This window comes from Phoxinus phoxinus (genome assembly GCF_949152265.1).
Source record: "Phoxinus phoxinus genome assembly, chromosome: 5".
Taxonomy (NCBI): Eukaryota; Metazoa; Chordata; class Actinopteri; order Cypriniformes; family Leuciscidae; genus Phoxinus; species Phoxinus phoxinus.
This window is the reverse complement of record NC_136880.1, coordinates 31280287-31302193: the sequence shown is the minus strand read 5'-3', so window position 1 is coordinate 31302193 and position 21907 is coordinate 31280287. Positions and strand designations below refer to the sequence as shown.

Below are 21907 nucleotides of genomic sequence, written 5' to 3'. Positions count from 1 at the left end.
TGTTTTTTTGTTTTGTATTTTTTATATTTAAATCTCTGGAAGCATTATATTGTCTTAAGTGCTTAAATGTTTTTAACAACAAACATGCTAACTTATGGTAAACTTCTTATGGGAACTTCTTAAACTTCATACCACAAAAATCATGTGGATAATATTCTACTGAGAAACTAAATATTATTTGAAATTATATTTTGAATACTTTTCGTCTTAATTGAAACAAGTTAAGTAAGATCAAAATTAATTTTGTTGAATATGGTGACAAAAGCCTACTAAAAGCTTTTTTCATATTTGTTAATCAACTTTATCTTTGGGACAGGTACAATTTAGTTTGGAATTACAATTACATGTTTTTATGTAATAAAATGCAATGTATTTATCACTTACTTGTTTCAACCTGAAGTTTAGTTCCAGAACCAAAATAGATTTTGTAGTTTCCAGAAGTCACACACTGCAGTTCCCCCTTGCAATTACTCTACATCCACATAATGTGTTAACTGTGTTCGACTATAGTGTGAGGTTTCTTCATTTTTGTAATTACACAATAGAAAATTCAAAACAGTTATCTATATTTTATATAAATGAGTGCTGGATTGTGAAAAATTGTTTATAAGAAAAATATCTGCAAGTAATTTTCCTTGCCTACAGTGCTTCTAAGTTCTACTGAATTTGTGCAAGATACTTTTCTCATTTACTTTTAGAGCTTCATCACATTCAATATTATTGACTTACTTGATTCAACAGTAAGTCTGGTTCCAGAGCCAAAAAATATTTTCCAGTTTCCAGATCCAGACACACACTGTATTTCCTCTCAGCAATTACTCTACATGCTCACATAAAACACCCTCATTCTACAAACATTTGAAGGAATTCAAAAATTTACAATTCCACTTGGAAAATTCTATATTATGTTATATAAATGCACCTGACAGTTAAGGATTTCTAATAAATTAAAACAATATTGTTATGACTAAAATTATGACACAACATTTTTTTAAACAATATACAAAATATGAATAGTTGGGATAAGAATCTGGATACTCACTTGTGTGAACTTCTAATTGTGTACCAGACCCAAAGATTAGCTTTCCGTAAGAACTTCCAGAATTCACACAGTGCTAAACATGATAACTAAAACTCTCTACATTAGACTGCTTGACTCTTACCAAAACATTTAGCAAAATATGTATGTATTAAGTATTTAAGGCCATTGATAGGTGTTTTTAACATTCCTGGAAATCTACCAGGGTGAAAAAGAATCTACCTTGTATTATACTTCAAATAAAATTGTGCCGATTAATCATATGGTAATTTATAGCTTTTCAGTGGCCAATATCTGTAATTTAATTTCTTTCTCATGCATTCTTTCTTTTTCTAATTCATTTCACTGTAGTTTTTAAACTACAATACTTCCATTATGAACTTTTAAAATGTTTTCTGTATGTGCTATATCAAATAATGGATATTTTAATATTGCAATACTTAAATACAAAACCACTTACTTGTGTGAACATGCAGATTTGTACCTTGACCAAAAATGAGTTTTCCTCCAAAGTTAATAGACACACAGCACTGAACTTCATTACATTTTCTGACTGCTCTTCTAACGTGCTCTCGATCACCAAGAGCAGATATCAGTTTACAATACTGAGCTTTCAAAATTAAAGTTTTACAATACAGCTTCATCTGAGAAATAGTCAATTTCTAATGAACTTAATTTTTTTGATTATCAACTCTTTTAAAAATAAGTTTGTACATGCCGGATGTAGTCATATAGTGGATTTTAATATAAACAACTAAACTAAACCTGATGTTAAACCCCCAACAACATTTTACTTACTATTATATTCTAAATACCATTATATTACTTTCTTATATTAAGCATAAGTGTCTATGATCACATCTTCCACATCAATTCAAAACATGTTTGGGATTTTAGAGACTTACTAGAATAAATATGAAGTTTTGAGCCAGACCCAAAGATGAGCTTTCCAAATCCAGTATCCACACACTGCTAAACCTCATACCTCTAACTTTCTATGGTGTGGCTGAGGGCATTTGTAGTGGGATATGATGGTATAATGCATAATTTCGTTTGAATTTGTTTTTAAACATTCAACAATGCATTTATATCCATTAATGTTGTTGACTATGAATTGCGATTGCAGGCACTTACTTGTATCAACAACTAGGTGTGTTCCTTCGCCAAGTACAAGTTTCCCTCCATAGTTTGTTAACACACAGTACTGAGCTTCATAACAATTTCACCCTGCCATTGTTTCCTCATCTAAAGTTCTGCTAATTGTTTTTTTGCAATAACAATCAGACTCTTTCTTATGATGATATATTTCAGTTTGTTGTTGAAAACAGGATATCTAGCAGGATATTTTAAAGATAGGGAATATAAATTGGGGAATAAACTATTTTGCCATACCTGACTGTACTGTGAGCTTTGTTCCAGTTGCAAATATCAGTTTAACACCTCCAGTGTTAGTCACACAGAATTATATAGCAGCACAAAAACATCTCTGACTTCAAGCCTCTGTAAGAACATGTAGCATGTGTACATGTATCAAATGTTCTTGCCACATACCAGCTTAAAGTGTAGTCCGTTAATACTTATTATTTTCTTATTACTCAGATGTCTTAAGACACACATGGGAATTATATTGATACCTAAATAGCCATCCTAATATTTAGCCATCAGGTTCAAAATCAATAACTTTCATAATATAATTGTTAAAAGTAAAAGTTTTTAGAGTTAGGTTGTTTTCTTACTTGTTCCGATTATCAATTTCGTGCCTGTCCCGAAGAATAGTTTATTGACATTAACTCCAGTAGTCACACAGTATCTGACCACAGAGCAAAAACTATGTAGCCTTAGAGACACAAGACTATTAAAGTCAATGATCATTGTGTGTGCCTAGTCAAGATTAAAAATATACTTACTTAATGTGAATTTGTTGAATTAAAAAAATTACACGGAAATTCAATGTTCTGTAACAGCTAAATGAATAATTGAAACATGGGAAGTTTACTAGTTCTTGCCAGAAGAACCAGTAGGGCTATGCCAGAAACTACTATGCTGGCCCATAGACAATACATCACGAAAATCTCCTTGAATGTGAGATTTGAATACCAACATAATTTGCCCTGAGATAAATGTACCCTGGGAAGTTCTCAAGCAAAAAGAAAAGCAATTCTTAAAATCGATTTAGAATCGTTCTTTTCTTTTTGAATGATAAAAAACAAAAAACCTCTCAGAAGTCGAAATCTTTACAAATATAGCATCACGCTGCACAAATAAAAAATAACATAATAAAACTTACTTGCTAGAATTATTAGCTTTGTGCCTGTTCCAAAAATAAGCTTTTGTCCACCTCCAAGATTCACACAGTACGAAACAACACAGCAAAATCCCTCAAACTATAACTACTATTTAAGACTGGTTATATCTAACCAAAATAAAACAAATCTTCACGCATACTATTAATGTTCTCCAATCTTCATGCATACTATGAATCTGTTCAAAGTTATAGCACAAATTGTATGATCCAATATGTTTAATATCTAGTTCATTATTTTATCTAGTTAGTGTTTCTATACAACTATAAAATGTTATGCTTAATACTTTTGACCAATCTATATTTTGGAGGAAATAATACTTAGCAAGATTTTTTACAAATCACTTACTACTTTCAACGGTCAGTTTGGTTCCAGAGCCAAAATGGATTTTCCAGCTTCCAGTTTGAGTCACACACTATATTTCATCTCTACACTAACTTCCTCAACAATTTGTGATGCCTATGCCACTGAAATGATAAAAGAAAGCTTATAACTTTAACTTAATGTACCTGTTGTATTCATTTCTTAATGTAAAGCATGGTAAAATGGTACCAGGTGAAACTTGGTGAAAATATCCTAAAACTATGACCTTCCTACACCTGTGACCATCCCAGATTTAACTTCAAGCCGAAAATTTAACTGATACCTTGTTAAATGGCAGATCTCAGATAAATTATAGAGTTACGATCGTTATTATGTTTATTTTCGAAACATTCAAGATTAAATAATAATAAAAAGGAAATCATAAAACATTAAGTAGTACTGATAATCATGAACTTACTTGTTTCAACTATCAACTTTGTGCCTTTCCCAAAGATAAGCTTGTAAGTTCCACTTCCAGAAGTCACACAATGTAAGAACACTAAACTAAAACTCCCTGACCTGAAACTTAATTATCGGTATTGAATCTCAATGATTAATAATGACAACTTGTAATTGTAAGGTGTATTAAATGTGCATTTTAAAGCACAATAATGAATGACCATTCGTAAATTACACTTGTAAATAATCATGTTGTTGGTTTGGTATACGTGTGACAAAATATGCATAAGTTCTCTTTAACTTATTGATATGCATTCCTGATATGTATTATTCCTCTTAACTATCCTCAAAATCACTTACTTGTTTCAACTATCAACTTTGTGCCTTTCCCAAAGAAAAGCTTGTAAGCTCCACTTCCAGAAGTCACACAACGTAAGACCACTACACAAAAACTGCCTGACCTGAAACTTTATTCTCCTCAGTGAATCTTAAAGATTAATATGACAAGTTATAATTATAAGGTGTATTTTAAATCACAGTAATGAATGACCATTAGTCAATGTGTAAATAAATAACCATTTTTGTCTGGTATATGTAATATGCATCAGTTTCGTTTCGTAATTTGTGCATTCCCTATAAAAATGTGTGCTATTTGCTATAGCCTCAAAAACACTTACTTGTTTCAACTATCAACTTTGTGCCTGCCCCAAAGAAAAGCTTGTAAAGTCCACTTCCAGAAGTCACACAACATAAGACCACTTAGCAAAAACTACCTGAGACACTTTCTCATACAGTCAAGGATTAAGGTGATAACTTGTCATTGATAAAGGGAATTAAATATGCATTAGAAAGCGTATAGTAAATGACACTTGGTATACAAGTACAATACTAATGAACCATTTTGATAGTATTTTAAATGTGTGGTCAAATACTCATTAGTTTCTCTTAAAAACGATAAGATTGACATGTTACATTTTATCTTAATGTTGATGTAAAAAAACTTTTTCTTTTCTTTTTTAAAGCCTCCAAAACACTTACTTGTTTGAACAATCAGTTTGGTTCCAGAGCCAAAATAGATTTGTCTGAGACCAGATGAAGTCACACAATGCAGTTTGCCAAACAAATAACGCTAACACTTTACTATATGGTCTCATTTGTTAACGATAGATAATGCATTAGCAAAAATAAACTATCAATCATAGGAGTATTTTTTTTTACAGATTTGACTAATCTTATAGAGTGCATTAACTAATGTTGACAGATATAACTTTTGATTTTAAAGATATACAAGTAAAAAGGTGTTACCCCAATAACTTCATACTCATGAAAACACTGATATTTTTTGAATAAAAAGTGATTTCAATGCATTGTATATTTTATAATAAATTACTCTTTAAATAAGGAATAATATAAAACTAAGTTCAACCAACTTGGATGTATAAGAAATTTAAACTGTAATTATTTTAAAATGTATTACAAACTTATTTTGATAAGTTAAAGTAATGTAAAACATATATTGTATGTAAAATATTGTTAAAAAGTAATGTAAAAAATATGACTTATTGGTTGTATAATTTTTTGCAGGTACGATAAAGCAAATAATAGCTCATAATGCAAAGTGAATATAAATGAATATATATAAGAACCCCACTAGAATTAAAAACTTACTTGTTTCAATTATCAGGTTTGTACCCGTGCCAAAGATAATCTTATATCCAGTTCCAGTCACACAATATAAAAACACACAACCAAAACCTTCTAACACGTTTATCACCGCACTGTTTTTTGAAATATGCTCTCATGTATTTTAAAGTTTAATTTAAAAAAATAAGTTTTAGGTCCTGCTATTATATGATTTACATTCTATTTTGTGGAACAATCTTTTACTATTGCTTCCCATTTTTATGTAAAGTTAGCAACAGTAGTAATAACAATAAAAAAAAAACAATTATGTGGGATTCTGTACTCACTTGCATTAACATATAATTTTGTGCCAGAGCCAAAGATCAGCTTTCCATATCCACTTCCATCATTCACACAGTACGAAACTTCATAACTCTAACTGTACTACTTATGCATATGGTTATGATGTTAAGAATGTTTGTCTTTACATTGATTTTCAAAAAAGAAAAATCCTCTTATGCCATTCAATTATAATTAAATTTCGAATTCCATATTGTTATACAACCTTGATCTATTTTAAAGTGAGTCGATATGAAAAAAGCAGGAAAGAGTTTTACCTGAATTTACAAAAAGCCTTGTGCCTTTCCCAAATATTACTTTCCTTACTCCAGTGTCAGTCACACATAGTTATATAGCTACACAAAAACATACTGAATGCTTAAAGGCAAACACAAATTCAACTTAGAATTGAATACAAAAATATTAAGCTTCAGTAGAAAAAAATATTCTTTTAGGCTTTAAAGCTGCTCTCATGCTAACAGATATTGTGCTATTAATTACTTAAGTTGTATCCCTGTAAAGAAAAAACAAGGCTTTTCATAAAACAATGCCATGTCAGTGATAGTGTTGGTGTATAGTGTGTGTAATAATTAACTCACTTGTTTCGATAATCAGATTTGTGCCTGTCCCAAATATAAGCTTATTGAATCCACCTTGAGTCACACACTACAAAACCAAACAGCAAAAACTATAACCAAGATGCTATAAAACTTAGCCTATGACAATAATGTTCGACCGACAAAGAATCCGAATATAACTCATATTATAATATTGGATTTAGTTGCAATGGGAGTAATATAGTATTTTGCTTAGTGCATTTCTGCCCATAAGATCCAACATTCCCATTGGGTCGAAAGTCCAAATTAATTTTATAGTTAAACAATTTATTCTTTAAACATCCATTATACAGTATCTGCCCTAAAGATTACATGCTAGCTATACCTTAATTTTATATTCTTAGCTTATGAGTAAAATGTCACTAATATCCATCCCGAGACATGGCCATCTGGATTAACTCTGACATCTGACAAGAGGTTACCTTATGCAATTGAAGACAATTATAGAGGGACGAAACCAAATACAATGAATTCAGTACACATAATACTGAATAATAATCTTGAACTTACTTGATTCAACAATCAACGTTGTGCCTGTTCCAAAGATAATCTTATTGCCTCCACTTGCATAAGTCACACAATGTAAGACTACCAAACAAAAACTATCTGGCCTGAGTAGCTCAATCAATATTTCATAAATGAATAATTAGCAAAGATTGGTTTTCACTTACAAATAATTTTAATCTTAAGCAATACAGTATTTTAAAGCAAATCCTGCCCATGCACCTTTTTTCGCATACTTTATACATGTGTGAATTAATTTCTTTATACTAAATGAAATATACTTATTGAACAAGTATAAATCCAATTCATTTTATATCATGACCTAGATACCTGATATGTAATGATTTTGAATGACAAATTTCCCCTTTAAGAATATGTCTAAATTATCAAATATTTTAAATGTAGGATATGCACATTTATTCTTATGTCCATGTTCTTTTAAGAATGTATACGAGCCATAAAACTTGGTGTTTACCTGCATTTACAGTGAGCTTTGTGCCTTTCCCAAATATCACTTTCTGTAGTCCTGTCTGAGTCACACAAAGTTATATAGCTACACAAAAACATGCTGGAAATGATGCAAGTTGTAAAGTTTGTTCGGGTAAAAGTGTGTGTATGCAAGTGTGTCTTATTAATTATTAACATTAAGCAATGCATTAGTCATCATGAACTAACTACTTTTATTGCATTTAATAATCTCTAATATTTATTTATACATATTTTAACATATAATTGTGTAAATTAACATGTATTGTGAACCTAGATTAATAAGTACTGTAAGAAATGTCATAGTTTATTATGCATTAATACATAATCTAATGTTAGCAAATTGATCGCATTGTAAAGTGTTACCATATATACTTTTACGCATGCTCTCTTGAGAACATGTGAATTTTAGAGAAGTGCAAAAGTAAATAAATTGTACCTGTATTTACAGTGAGTTTTGTGCCTTTCCCAAATATTACTTTCTGTAATCCAGTACCAGTCACACACAGTTAAATAGTCACACAAAAACATGCTGACTGCTTATAGAGTTTGCCTATAAAATACTCAAACATTTACTCTTAACAAATACCGTTTCCCAAAACCAAGGTCTCTCTTAATTTACCAAACCTGGACCAATGTCAACAATGTCAGGAATTTAGTGTACTCTAAAAGGTGATTACAATTAACTTACTTGTTTCAATGAGCAGCTTTGTGCCTGTCCCAAATATAATCTTATTGAGACCACTTGTAGTCACACATTACAAAACCAAACAGCAAAAACTTCTGAGACAGCCAAAGAGCCCTCCATCGCCCTGTTAAACTTTTCTGTGTAACCGCTACATGTTAATATTGCTTAATGCATTTCGGCTGAATAGAACAAGTACGTTTTAAATCATTTTAACCTGATTAAGATTTTTCAGAGATGCTAGTCAAGCATTTTTATTTATTCAAATGTTATATCTATCCCCAAACCACTTTCATTTGCCTTAAATGTTGTGAATTAAATGTGCATTTTTCTATTTTGTTTCAAAAGATAACCAGGAAAGTCAGTTAAGTTACGTAAAATTGTTAAGTAAAGTTTAACTTGATTGCACTAATTAAATAAAAATGGCATTTGCATGTAATCAAGACGAACAGTGTCATTTAGTTCTTTTTCAACAGCAAAAGACATGTTTGGAATTGACAAAAGGAAAACTATGTCTCCTCAAGACAATTGCAATTAGTTTCAACTATTGGTGCTATTTAGCCAATATCAGATAAAGTGTAAAGAGTAGCGCTAAACATAATGAACTTACTTGAATCAACTGTTAATTTTGTGCCTCTCCCAAAAACAAGTTTTCCTGCACCTCCAGTATTCACACAATGTCACACCACACATCAAAATCCCTTGTCACATGCAACACAAATCTATATGATATCCATAGTTAAAACTCTGTCAAACACACATATAAATATACAGTGTGTTCTGTATAAACTCTAAAGATAATATATTTAAACCTCAATTATATCTGACCAAAATATTCCTTAATATGACTTTATGCATACATTGCCTACATTGTGTCAAATGAATTGTTCCTTTTATGCTAGTTACATACTATAACCTTCCAAAGAAACAACTTTTTATTTCTTTGCATTTAATTTACAGCCCACTTGCATACCAAAGAATGCATTTTTATACTATAGAACAATGTGTGCAATTTCTATATTGGCAAAACACTTACTAGTTTCAACGGTCAGTTTGGTTCCAGAGCCAAAATAGATTTTCAAGGCTCCAGATTGAGTCACACACAATATTTTGCCTCTACAGAAACTTCCTCAATGCTATTAAGATATAGAAGAAAGCAGTAACACTTTACAGTAAGGTTCAATCTAGATCAATGTTAATTTTATTATTAGTATATTATTAACATTAGTTGTTGTTTTTTTATTAACATTAGTATAGCTATATAAAAATGAACATTGAACTAGATTGAACCTTACTGTAAAGTGTTACTGCTTTATTCTATATCTTAATAGCATTGAGGAAGTTTCTGAGAAAAGCTTAAGAAAGCTTAAAAATCTCACATTTTCATCCTGTAAGACAGAGTTAACTACCAAGTAAAAGCATCCGATACCTATTGTTTGTCAACAGTGCTACATTTGAAATTTGAAACGGAGCTAACCTTCTCAATATTAAATGAAAAGTAGATACTTCAATCATGGCTTTTCACAAATGAATAAAACAATGAAGAATTCAGCACACCTTAAAGCGGCACTGATAATCCAATATAAACAAACTTACTTTGATCAACTATTAACTTTGTGCCTGTTCCAAAGATAATCTTGTAACCTCCACCTCCAGTAGTCACACAATACCAGATCACTGAACAAAAACTGTCCTGAAAGACCAAAATCAACTCACCTGACAATATATTTATGTCAAGTGAAAACTAATCACTAATAATTAAAGGCGTTTTGATAAACGTATTGAACTAGGAAAAAAAATAAATAGAAGTATTGTGGCAATGGGACTATGTATCTGACTAAATTACAGCAATTTCACAACTATATCATGATCTGGATCTAGAAATGGTTTGTGATGTTTCTACTTCTCTATAGACACTTACTTGTTTCAACTATCAGTTTGGTTCCAGAGCCAAAATAGATTTGATAGAGTCCAGATGAAGTCACACAATGCAGTTTACCTTCACAATAACCTTCTACATTTAAACCAATGATCCAAACTGCTAAGATTTTGAAAATGTGCCCTCGCATTTATTAACAGTTATAACAACTGTTATTGTTTAATAACAGTGAGTTTATAAGGATAAGGACAACGATGAATACAATTTATAAGACGTTTTCAATAAACAACACTAAAAAAGTTTGTAATTTTTATAGTAAAATACTGTACATGTTAAAACATGCAGTATTTTTTCTGGTGAATTTATGACAATCACAGCTGCCGGTTTTATACCGTAAATTTCACGGGATTTTTTTTTTACAGTGTATTTACTGGCAATCATTTTTCATGGATCAACTTTGTTTAGTGCAAAAATGCACTAAAGTGTTTAGCATCTTTCCCCTGGCTCTGGCATAATCGGCTTGATTGTTAAAACAGATCTACAAACAAATAATAGCTTTGTAAGCAAATATGATAAAAAAAAGAAAATGAATGCAAGTCATGCAATTTTTAAAGTACTGCTGAAATAAATAAACTTACTTGTGTCAATTATCAACCTTGTGCCTGACCCAAAGATAATCTTATAACCTCCTCCAGTAGTCACACAACATGACTACACACAACCAAAACCTTCTAACACCACAGTCACAAATCTGCTATTCGATTAAGCTGCTTTCACATAATAAATAATCTAAAGACAGATATTGTTAGAGTTTTATGACCGGTCATTAACTAGCACATTCTATTTGATAAATTCCTTTTCCACAATCACATGCCTTCCATGCGAAAATACTCTTAATTCATCTCCAGCTCTCCATTATAGGTCAATGTAAAGTTGGTAACAATAGAAAAAAAGGGAAATATATTTGGTTCTGCTTACTCACTTGAACTGACGTGTAATTTTGTGCCAGAACCAAAGATAATTTTTCCATATCCATCAGTCACACAATGTGAAGCATCATAACTATAACTGATTATAGCACACTAGATGAGCGTTTCACTGTACCAGTCAACACTACAAATTCTTCATAAACATTTCCCTTATTTAAACATAATGCTTAGCATTATTTAAATACATTACTAGTAATATGTCATGTATTACTAAATGTACTGTTTTCTCACATGCTTTACCTAAAATGAACATCCAATATTAAATAAAGTACTTCTATGTGCACTATTAACAATAATGCAAGTGGAAACAAGATTATTCTTGTTTGCATTTCAGCTTGAATCTAAAGTGCAAATAGAAATGATTTACCTGTATTTACAGTGAGCTTTGTGCCTGTTCCAAATATTATTTTCTGTGCTCCAGAATAAGTCACACACAGTTACACAGCTACACAAAAACATGCTGATTGCAAACACCAGCTTCAAAATAGAATTGTCTATAAACATATAGAACTTAACTGTAGAATGATCAGGTTATTAAAACAGGTTTCCAATTATGTGTCAGTTTCCACTGAAGACTACATCAACATGGAATATACTTTATTTTAAATATTCCTTTGAAGTAAGCATGGCCAAGAATAATAAACTTACGGGCATAGACTTAATTCAATGCATCTCCCAAAGATAATCTACATGTAGTCACACAAAATGAGATGGCACAGCAATTCCTCATTGCAAGCAACACTGCTATCTTACTAATGTCTAACTGCATTTTAAATAAAACCACTCAATTCAAAATCTAAGAAATGCAACATAAAATAATTGAATGTAAGCATCACTAATTCTTATGAACTTACTGCTTTGGGTTATCAGTTTTGTGCCTTTTCCAAAGAACACCTTTCCTGTGATTCCAGCATTCACACAATGCCAGATCACAATTCAAAAACCCTATTACTATATCTCATTTATAGGGAAGTCTACAGGTTCTGTTCGACACAGAGAAATGTTTTTTAAAAAAACAAAATAATATTCACTTGTGCTAGGTATTAAGCACTATATTTTTGCATAATATCGCAATCAATGACTCGCTTAGTTTGTTGAAACATGTTCTGCAACTTGATATGTATTGCTTTATAAAAACAATTGCTAGTAATATGTTATGCATTTATGCAAATACAAAGCACTTACTGGTTTCAACTGTCAGTTTAGTTCCGGAGCCGAAATAGACTTTCAAGTCTCCACTAGTCACACACCCATTTTGTCTTAAGCAAAAACTCCCTCCACTCTCAAAAATATAATCTTTATCAATATTGTGTGAAACTCACCCACCAGTTCATGAATTTTCTAATATCTGTGATTTTTCTCTTTTATTGGAAACGTCATAATAAATCCATGGCAAACGACCCGGTCAATAATTTTGATTTTACAAATAAATGAATCTAATGAGTTGGTATGTAACAAAAGGCCAGCAGGGATCACGGTTCTATTTTCAGTTTATCCCTCTATAGAAGGGAATATTTGCATGTGCTGCATAAAAAAAAGATTGATTTAAATCCATGAGGAAAATAAGAAAACTCATAGCACGTGACTAAACGAAATGCAAACATATACCTGGTATATAAAGCAAAGCTTTTTGAAAGGGTTTGCAACTTCAAGAAACAAATACTTGCCTGGTTCAACAATGAGTTTTGTTCCGCCACCAAATATAAGCTTATAATTTCCAGTATTCACACAGAGATACAACCTATACCAAAAACCCCATGCTATCTCTGATCACAGAGAACCGATGTTCACATAGAAAGTGTTTAATAACTAAAGATGCGATTAGAGAATAGTGATTTCTCTTACATATGCATTTTCTGTTGTGCAGTATTACAATTAGATAGATATTTGGTACATGTATATTAAAAACATTCTGGATTTTCATTTGGAAAAAATATAGTTTTCTTTTCACTTTGATAAAAAAAAAGTCATAAACAAAGGTTGGTTTGATTTAGTAACAAATATAGAGGCTTTGAAATCAACCTGCTGGAAATATCAATATAAATTAATCCTTATTTGGATCCAATTGGATATTTTAGCCAAGCTTTTTTACATTGCAATATTGTCTAAAGGTGTGATGAGACTGTGTATGCTTGTGTATTTATATTTAAGATATATACATACCTGAATGTATAATGAGTTTTGTTCCTTTTCCAAAAATAACCTTCCATGTTCCCCCACTACTAGTCACACAGTGCTTTGGGCGCTAACAAATACATGCCAACTGTCATGGCATAACAAAGCGAAGATGCACAAATATCTGACAATATCTACTAATTAAGAATTACTTTTATGCAATTTCTTTAAGTGCATCTAACATTTATCTTTACATCTTGTCTCATGCTTCCTTAAATATACTATTTGGTTGTATGACTTTTCACAATGAACAAAATAATGGCGTATATTTCTGATGTTAATTTTCAACTTTGGTGTTGACTATGATTAAAATAAAGCTAATGCACCTTCATTTCCTTGTTTTAGATTTGTAGTGCACATGGAAAAACATCCTAAATGTAATATCTTAAAGAGATGCGTTACGGTATCACTCACTTAACTGGATATGTAAAGTTGTGCCTGACCCAAAGAGCAGCTTGTTCTACCACACACAACTAAACCAAGTGAACAATATACACCTGACAACTACAAATGCGATTTAAATGTCAAATCTAATGAGATTTAAAAAAAACATTCTGGCTTTAGCTTGCCTGTAGCAACACACCACTATCAAATAATACAATGTGAACATATTGGATAATGTGTCCTGTTGTATTATTACATAATGTGTCCTGTTGTAAATAACTCGAGTACTTGCCTGATTCAACTACGAGCTTCGTTCCACTGCCGAAAAACAACTTGTTAGTATTTGCATCCACACAGCACTAAAGCCTGCATCAAATACTCAATGTACTAACCTGCCACTGCAGACAAATAAAATATCTTTAAATCAGAGAGTCTAAGGAAATATTTTACACATTACAGTGTTGTGTAATATTACACATTATTACCCGTTGTGCCATTTCAAACTCATTTCATAATTAGTGACGCTTGATGAAAATAGATTACATTTATATAAAAAGCACTAGAAATAAAGACTTGACTTCTTTCATGGACAATCATTTGTCTTTTAAAATGTAGTTTTTCTCTTTTTAATCTATTTGATGTCCTTGTTCACACGCTCTGATCCAACTACAGCCTGCGGTCAGTTCAGTAGCCCCAAAACAAAGAGTTTGAAATCACCATCCAATAGAAGAAGAAAAAAGTCCTCTGGCCAAATGGGAAACTTTTCTGAAGTCTCCTGAAATGTCCATTTGCAAACCTCATTGTGATTCCCTCACTGGAGATTTTTAACATTTATGTTCAGTGCTAAAATATTTAAAGTGTCAAACAAAAATGTAAGTTTAAGTCTTAGCATGTGATCGTGGCCTTGGCAAAGATAGTAATTTATACAAATTCTAATAGTGCAACACATTTAATCTGTTTTTTTTTTTTTATTATTAGTTTCTATAACTGACATACTTTTACATCTCTTACTTACTTGATTCAATGATGAGATTGGTCCCTTGACCAAGAATCAGCTTATTGCCAGCACCAACATTCACACAGTAGACTTCCCCGCTACAATAACCATTTCTACTCTACAATAAATGATAGAAACTAAACCAATGCAGAACTGTACATTTGTTTTTAGGCTTTAAAAATAAGAATTTGACTATGCATCTGTGTTTGTCATTTAGTAAGAACATTGTTCAGGAATTTAACTATTAAAAGGATTAATATAATTCATACAGTTTAGTTTTTAGTTTCCATTGTCAAACATGGTATAGTTATCATACGCTTGATACTTACTGGTTTGAATTAGCAGCTTTATTCCTTTCCCAAAAATGATTTTGTCTGCAGTATTAGTCACACACAGAGACACTCCATGTCAAATACTGCCAAACACTAACTGCTACTGTTCACTCAACTATGTTGAACGGTTTCAGTTTTAATTATTTATATACACTTTTTATAAAACATATACTATTATGTTTTTGTATCATTTATTTGTACAGCATTTTTTTGTATGCATGTAATAAATTTACCTTTTGTTTTCAAAGCATATAATTTAATCTACATGTAACATGTAAGGCTTTAATAACTGGGAATGTTTAAAGTGAATATAAAAAGGATTAACAGATTTTTTACAGAATTAAAATATATATAAGATGCATTCTCAATCGACGTGCTTTCCAGTGGACTCAACAACCTCCTTAGAGCAATTTCTCTAGGATTTTCTCTCAGCAACACTCCAGTTTATGAATCACTTTTTATATAGATTGAACCTTCAACATTTGGATTACTAGTCCAGATACTAGACCAAATACTACCACCAAACTCACAGAACTTTCTCAAGAGTTAATGCACACACACACACACACACACACACACACACACACACACACACACACACACACACACACACACACACAAACAAGGATAAAACATACAACTCTGAAGATGTTGCAATTATTGAATTTATCAGACATGCAAACTTACTTGCATGGATGGAAAGTTTGGTTCCTTTACCAAAGATTATCTTTCCAAGGCTGCCAGTATTCACACATGGCTACACATCCATACATAAACCTATGCATGAGAAGCAATCTCTAAAAACATGCTGCCTATCAAAAGAGATTTCATTGCACATGCATCCTTTTAAACGTATTGCTTAGATTTGATAGTTTGTTTGTTTATTTGTTTTTAAAAAATGCCATGTTATGTTACATATAGGATGTTTTAACTCTTGAAAAAGCCCAGTATTGCCATCAAGACTGCTGTACTTGTAGGATAGATTAAACATACAAAAAATGCTAATGTTTATGTTAAAAAATGTCTGTGTGTTTTGGAGAAGTGTGTCAAAAGTAAGCATCTCAAAAACTTACACAACATAAATCTTGTATTTTAGTAAACTACTTTTTGCAAACTGCTTATTTAGTATTTAAATCACACCTAACAAACATTTATTTTAAGATTAGAGAGAGCGGAACTTACTTGATTCCACAAATAGTTTCATGCCACTTGCAAATATAAGCTTGTCATTCCCTCTAGTCACACAAAGTTATACACCATAACACAAACCCCCCAAACAGCAAATTTTGAAGATAGATTCTTTTCAAATTAATTTTTAACACTAAAAAATATATATTTTCTTAAGTGAGCAATGCATGACATTTAATTGAGGTTTCATGCACACTGAAATTGGATTTAGCTCAAAGAAAAGTCACTGAATGCTAAAGTCTTTCCAATCTAGCTAGTGGATGTTTTCATATAAATGCAACATGATTGTAGGTCTTACAAATATATACCAAGACTTTATTTTTACAATTACACAGATTGCTATTTAGACGCAAAACACTAAATGAGACCAGCAACCAATGTTCGTTTTTAATCTTACACATTTGAATTCAGTGACCGATCAAATTATTGGTAAATTTATGTTATTGGTAACATTTGTTACAGTAGGCCTATTTATTTATCTTTGTTCTTTGTTATCTTTGTTATGTATATCTTTGTTCATTTATTCATTATTGTTTAACTGTTTATTGTTAGTTCTAGTTAACTAATGATAACAAATGAAACCTTTTTGTAAAGTGTTACCAAATAAATTGTTAAACAAATGAATACAACTCACAATGATAAACGACACAATGAGCATCATTTTATCTCATTTACGGACTGAGAATGTGTTATATTTCATGTTACGTTTTCAGAAATATTTTCTAATCATTTCCCTCTGATTGTTGCCATTCAAACATTCATCATGTACTACATTAGTCATTACATTAGTGTAACTATTATAAATGGAGAAGTGCTCGACATAAATGTCACTTTCTTGCATTACAGAAGACTTAAAAGCCATAAATAATTATAAATCTCACCTGATTCCACTATAAGTTTTGTACCAGTGCCAAAGATTATCTTATTGAATCCCTGGTCATTCACACAACACTACACACCATGTCAAATATCATTCAGTGCAAACATCCTCAACTGAGCAATATTAATGTGCAAAAAAAATACTTAATATTTCATTTATAATCTTTGCATTATCACAAGTGATAATGATATGAAAATGTTGTACTCATTCCACCTCCCTTTAATTAAAGATTAATAAATATGATATAAAAAAAAACTAATAATAGTTTCAAGCCATACTTTTTATTCTATAAAAGCAACAAAAAAAGCTATTAAAAATAATACTCACTGGATTGCACAATTAAATTTGTTCCAGATCCCATTACGAGCTTGAAGCCTGAACCAGACGACCACAGTGTTGCATTCCCATACATAAAACCTCTTCCTGCAATATAGATATAAAAAATATAGATTTAAACGGGATATCTTCACATTCATTTACCAAACTCTCAATGACACTATCTTAAAATACTTAATATACTTCTATATTTTTAAAAAATTTCCCCATACATTTTAGCATTATCAAATGCATGCCGAAAAATACAAATATTTTCAATTATTTTGACATTTAAAACATTTTTATTAATGTTTTTACATTAGAGAATTGAATGATTTTTACTATTTGTCTCAAATTTGCATTATATGTAATATAATGAAGCCAAGAGTCTTTAGTAGCTGTAGACAATCACTGCCATCTATGAGAATATATCAGTGATTGTGATGCAACAGCCTCTCTAATTCATTTAAACACTAACAGTATATTTCACTGTGGTGCGGTGAAACAAATTGAGTAAATATATTCAATTTTGTAGCAGTTTAATTCCTTACCTTAGTGTCACTGCTCCCAATTTACATCAGATCCTGTGTAAGGATGTGTTTTGAATGTGTACATGAGTTTAGCTGCAGAATTAAAATAACACCAAACAGAACATTTTAGACTAAGAGAAGAAACCATTCAAATGAGGAATTCATAGTAACTCACCTCTTCATATAGACATCAGTGTTCTACTGGCCTACTTTTACCTTGACAGTGACACATGGCCTTATTGTTGCTCGCTCCTGTCAACATGCAGTGTCTAAAATAGGCTAATAACATTGGGCTTTTCTTTACTCGGTTTTGTTTTGTCAACGCATATTAAAAACGGAATGTTTACCAGCTCTAAATTAACGTATCTGCTGTAAACTAAACACTTTTGAATGCCTCCTTGGATTAGATGGAGTATCAAGTAAAAGCACGATGCTACTGATGTCACTTTAGAAATGTGTTATTTGAAGACAGCCGATATTCATTTTATTCTGCGAGTCCTCTTTATAGCGGGGTTAAGCCGGATTGAAATCGGGACATGAGCCAGGCCGGACACGAACCATTATCCCCTTAAGCAAACAGCTCTTGAGTCTTCACTAAGCAAAAAAGGTGGAATATGCGGAATCATTGGTGCCAATAAAGCTCAGGCGGCCACTAGGGGTCACTCAAGTCTGCCTGTTCAGACAAGCAGCCTACCGGCATGTAAAATCCCACTATAGGCCACAAGAGGGCAGTACACCTTTTATTTCATGGTCTCGGTTAGTAGCAAGCTCACCATTTCAATAAAATGAGTGAGTGAAAACATCTTACTCATTAATTAATAGTTAATCAATAAAATTAGGTGATTTGTAAATACAACGAGTAGTACACTACCGTTCAAAAGTTTTAGGTTGGAACGATTTTTTAAAAATGTTTTTAAAATAAATCTCTTCTGCTCTGCATTTATTTGTTACAAAAACAGTATAGTAGGCCTAGTGATGCAGCAAAAAACAGAAATATTGTGAAATATTTTTACAATTAAAAATGTATTTGTTTTCTATTAGAATATTTTTAAAATGCAATTTATAAGTGTGAGGCAAAGCTGAATTTTCAGCATTACTCCAGTCTTCAGTGTCACATGATCCTTCAGAAATCATTCATGATTTGGTCCTCAAGAAACATCTCATTTAGCCTATTTGTACTTATTAGTTAGTAAAAAAAATCTGGATTTTTTTTTATGAATGGAAAGTTCAAAAGGACAGCATTTATCTGAAAATAAAGTTTTTGTAACAATTATACACTCTACCCTTTAAAAGTTTGGGGTCAGTAAGATAAAACATTTGTTTTAAAGAAATTAATACTTTTAATCAGCAAGGATGTATTAAAATGATCTAAAGTGACATTAAAGACATTTATCATGTTAAAAAGCTTTCTATTTCAGATACATGCTGTTATTTTTAACTTTCTATTCAAAGAATCTTGAAAAAAATTGTACACAGCCGTTTTGAACTGATAATAATTATAAATAATAATAATAATAACTCAACACATTAGAATGATTTCAGAAGGATCATATGCCACTGTAGGACTGGAGTACTAAAATTCTGCTTTGCCATCACAAGAATAAATTCCATTTTAAAATATATTAAAACAGTTATTTGTAAAAAAAATATTTCACAATATTACTGTTTTGCTGTATTTTTGATCAAATAGATGCAGCCTTGGTGAGCAGCTTCTTTTAAAAAAACATTTAAAAAATATTATCTTAGTAAATCTTAAAAGAGTGTATGTCTCACACATTTTTTATCATTAAAACAGTGGTTTGACAAACAATTGTGAAATATTTATTTTTAAATCAAGTTAAGTAATTAATAAAAGACTTTATAAGTATTTAGTAAATAAATAAATACTTTTTTTACAGCTGTTTTTCACTTTATATCACAGAGGCACTGAGGTGAAAAAAAACGTAGCAGCAAAACAGTAATTCTTGGAAGCCGAAGCGAGCAGTAGATCTTTATCCAAAAGTGGTTAGCGTCTGCCTAGAGCACCAGTGTGCTGTTGAAACTGTGGTTTAGACATACTGGCATGAAACTTTTTTTCATGAAGGCATTTTATTATACAATTAAACAAAAATAAATCATATTACATGAAAAAAAGCCTCAGTATTTAAGTCAAATAATAATCAACACAATTTGACAATGTAAGAGTCTTGAACTCTGTGATACCGCTATGTAAAAAAAGATATATATCTTGTTGATTTAAAAAGCATAACAATTATAACTTGCACTTGTCTGCAACAAAATCTAAAAACACACAACAAAGCAATATGCACATTACAGCATTGAATTCAGAAATGTTTATAATGTCAAAAAAAATCCATTTAACATTAACAGACAGAGATATATATATCACGGTGGCTCACTATAATCGCATTTGTTTGTTTGCCAGGGTCTGATCAAGCGTCAGTTAAGAAATTTGATTTGCTGAATTGAACTTTTAAAATAGAAATGCCTTTACAGTCATCAACACATTGACTGCAACACATTTAGCCAGCAGAATTCTCAGACCTGTCACAAGAAGGGTCATGGACTTCATTTTTGGATCATCTGAAAAAATTGTAAAAAAAAATAATTAAAACACAAATTAATAATCCCTTGATGTTTAATTTACTTGTATAGCATAATCTAGATAACTAATGCAAGATATACGTGTAGCATATAATATTCTATATTTTATTACTAACCCCTGTTGAATACTGAGGCTGGAGTACTAGAAGAATTTGTTTCACAAGACGGTGAATTCGGTTTAATAGGACTTCCTGCAGAATAAGAATTAAGTAGAAAACAAAGAATTATAGATGTATTAATTATTATGTATTACATATATAATATATACATATACAACGTACAATACTTAAAATATGAAATCACATAAAACAAAAATCAAACAATAATTATCAATTTAAGTACAAACCTGTCACAGCAGCATTTTCTCTTCTGACAGGAATTTTGTCTGCGTATTTTCCATCCATTGTGCAGTTTTGGATTCCATCATCACTGAATCCAGCATAATAATAGGTTTTGCTGGATTTGAACAGTTCTGCATTGTTGGTTTTTAGCTCCACAGGGACTTGATCTTTCAGAATCAAAGTCATAGACTTTTCTTGAGGATAGAACCCGGCGGCCAAACAAATATCCTGTTCTTTGCCCTTATTATCCTGTCCTTTGTCCTTCAAAGGGGACAGGATGGACAAAGCAGGAGCAGTAGGCGATGCATCTTCTAAGCAAAGAAAAATAAGCAGTTTTCATCAGTTTTTCAATTCTTTGGCAAGACCGTACTTTCTTTACATGTTGTATTTGCAAAACTATGCCCATAATGTAGTGAAAAAAAATCTTGCAGTCATCTATTCATGCATAAAACATCACTAGTTTAATGAACAAATATAATGACTCAACTACAAATGTTTTCTTCAGAGCAACGGGTTAACAGTGAACGTACTGCGATCACAAGCTGAACGCAACACAACCAACTAGACACTAACGGACATCGTTTGAACCTAATTGGTGGAGTTTTCCACTATTTTCTGCAGCAAAATGGTTGGTGTAAAAGCATGCAATAGTTAAAAAGATGTACTTACTTGGTAAGACAGTGAGGGTTATCGGCTTTCCGAATGTTAAAGTGTCAGTAGCTGAAAATGCACTGCTACCGTAACCCTTACAAAAACACTCCTGACCCTACATCTGCATTAGGACTGACCTAAACGAGCCCTATTTACAACAACTAACTGAGCAAAGTTCATGTATTCACAAAACGGGTGCATGGGTTGGAAAAATGCTTTATAATAATAATATTGAAGTGGATTTACTTACTTGGATTGACCGTGAGACGGATGGGAGCTCCAAA

General features: G+C 31.4%; 2 protein-coding genes across 5 annotated transcripts in view; both read right to left on the bottom strand.

Annotated features, from left to right (window-relative positions):
- The window catches only part of LOC306999208 (M1-specific T cell receptor alpha chain-like), a 50590-nt gene extending 31954 nt beyond the window's left edge, over positions 1–18636 (bottom strand). Inside the window, exons 1-3 of one of the 4 annotated variants that reach the window (XM_079613722.1) lie at positions 18203–18636; positions 18049–18081; positions 17510–17605 (exon numbers count right to left, since the gene is read on the bottom strand). In XM_079613722.1, coding sequence (XP_079469848.1) covers positions 17510–17594 — 85 coding nt within the window. In that variant the 5' untranslated portion in view covers positions 17595–17605; positions 18049–18081; positions 18203–18636. Of the gene's footprint in view, positions 1–17509; positions 17606–18048; positions 18173–18202 lie in introns of those variants that run through there. The other 3 variants (XM_079613721.1, XM_079613723.1, XM_079613718.1) reach the window with 3 other exon arrangements.
- Positions 18637–20103: 1467 nt separating this feature from the next.
- On the bottom strand, positions 20104–21705 carry trdc (T-cell receptor delta constant). Its single transcript, XM_079613715.1, has 4 exons — positions 21642–21705; positions 20978–21283; positions 20748–20822; positions 20104–20610 (listed from the first exon to the last, which is right to left on the bottom strand). Exons 2-4 carry the CDS (start codon positions 21156–21158, stop codon positions 20501–20503), a joined length of 366 nt encoding a protein of 121 aa, XP_079469841.1. The 5' UTR covers positions 21159–21283; positions 21642–21705; the 3' UTR covers positions 20104–20500.
- Positions 21706–21907: the final 202 nt, after the last annotated feature.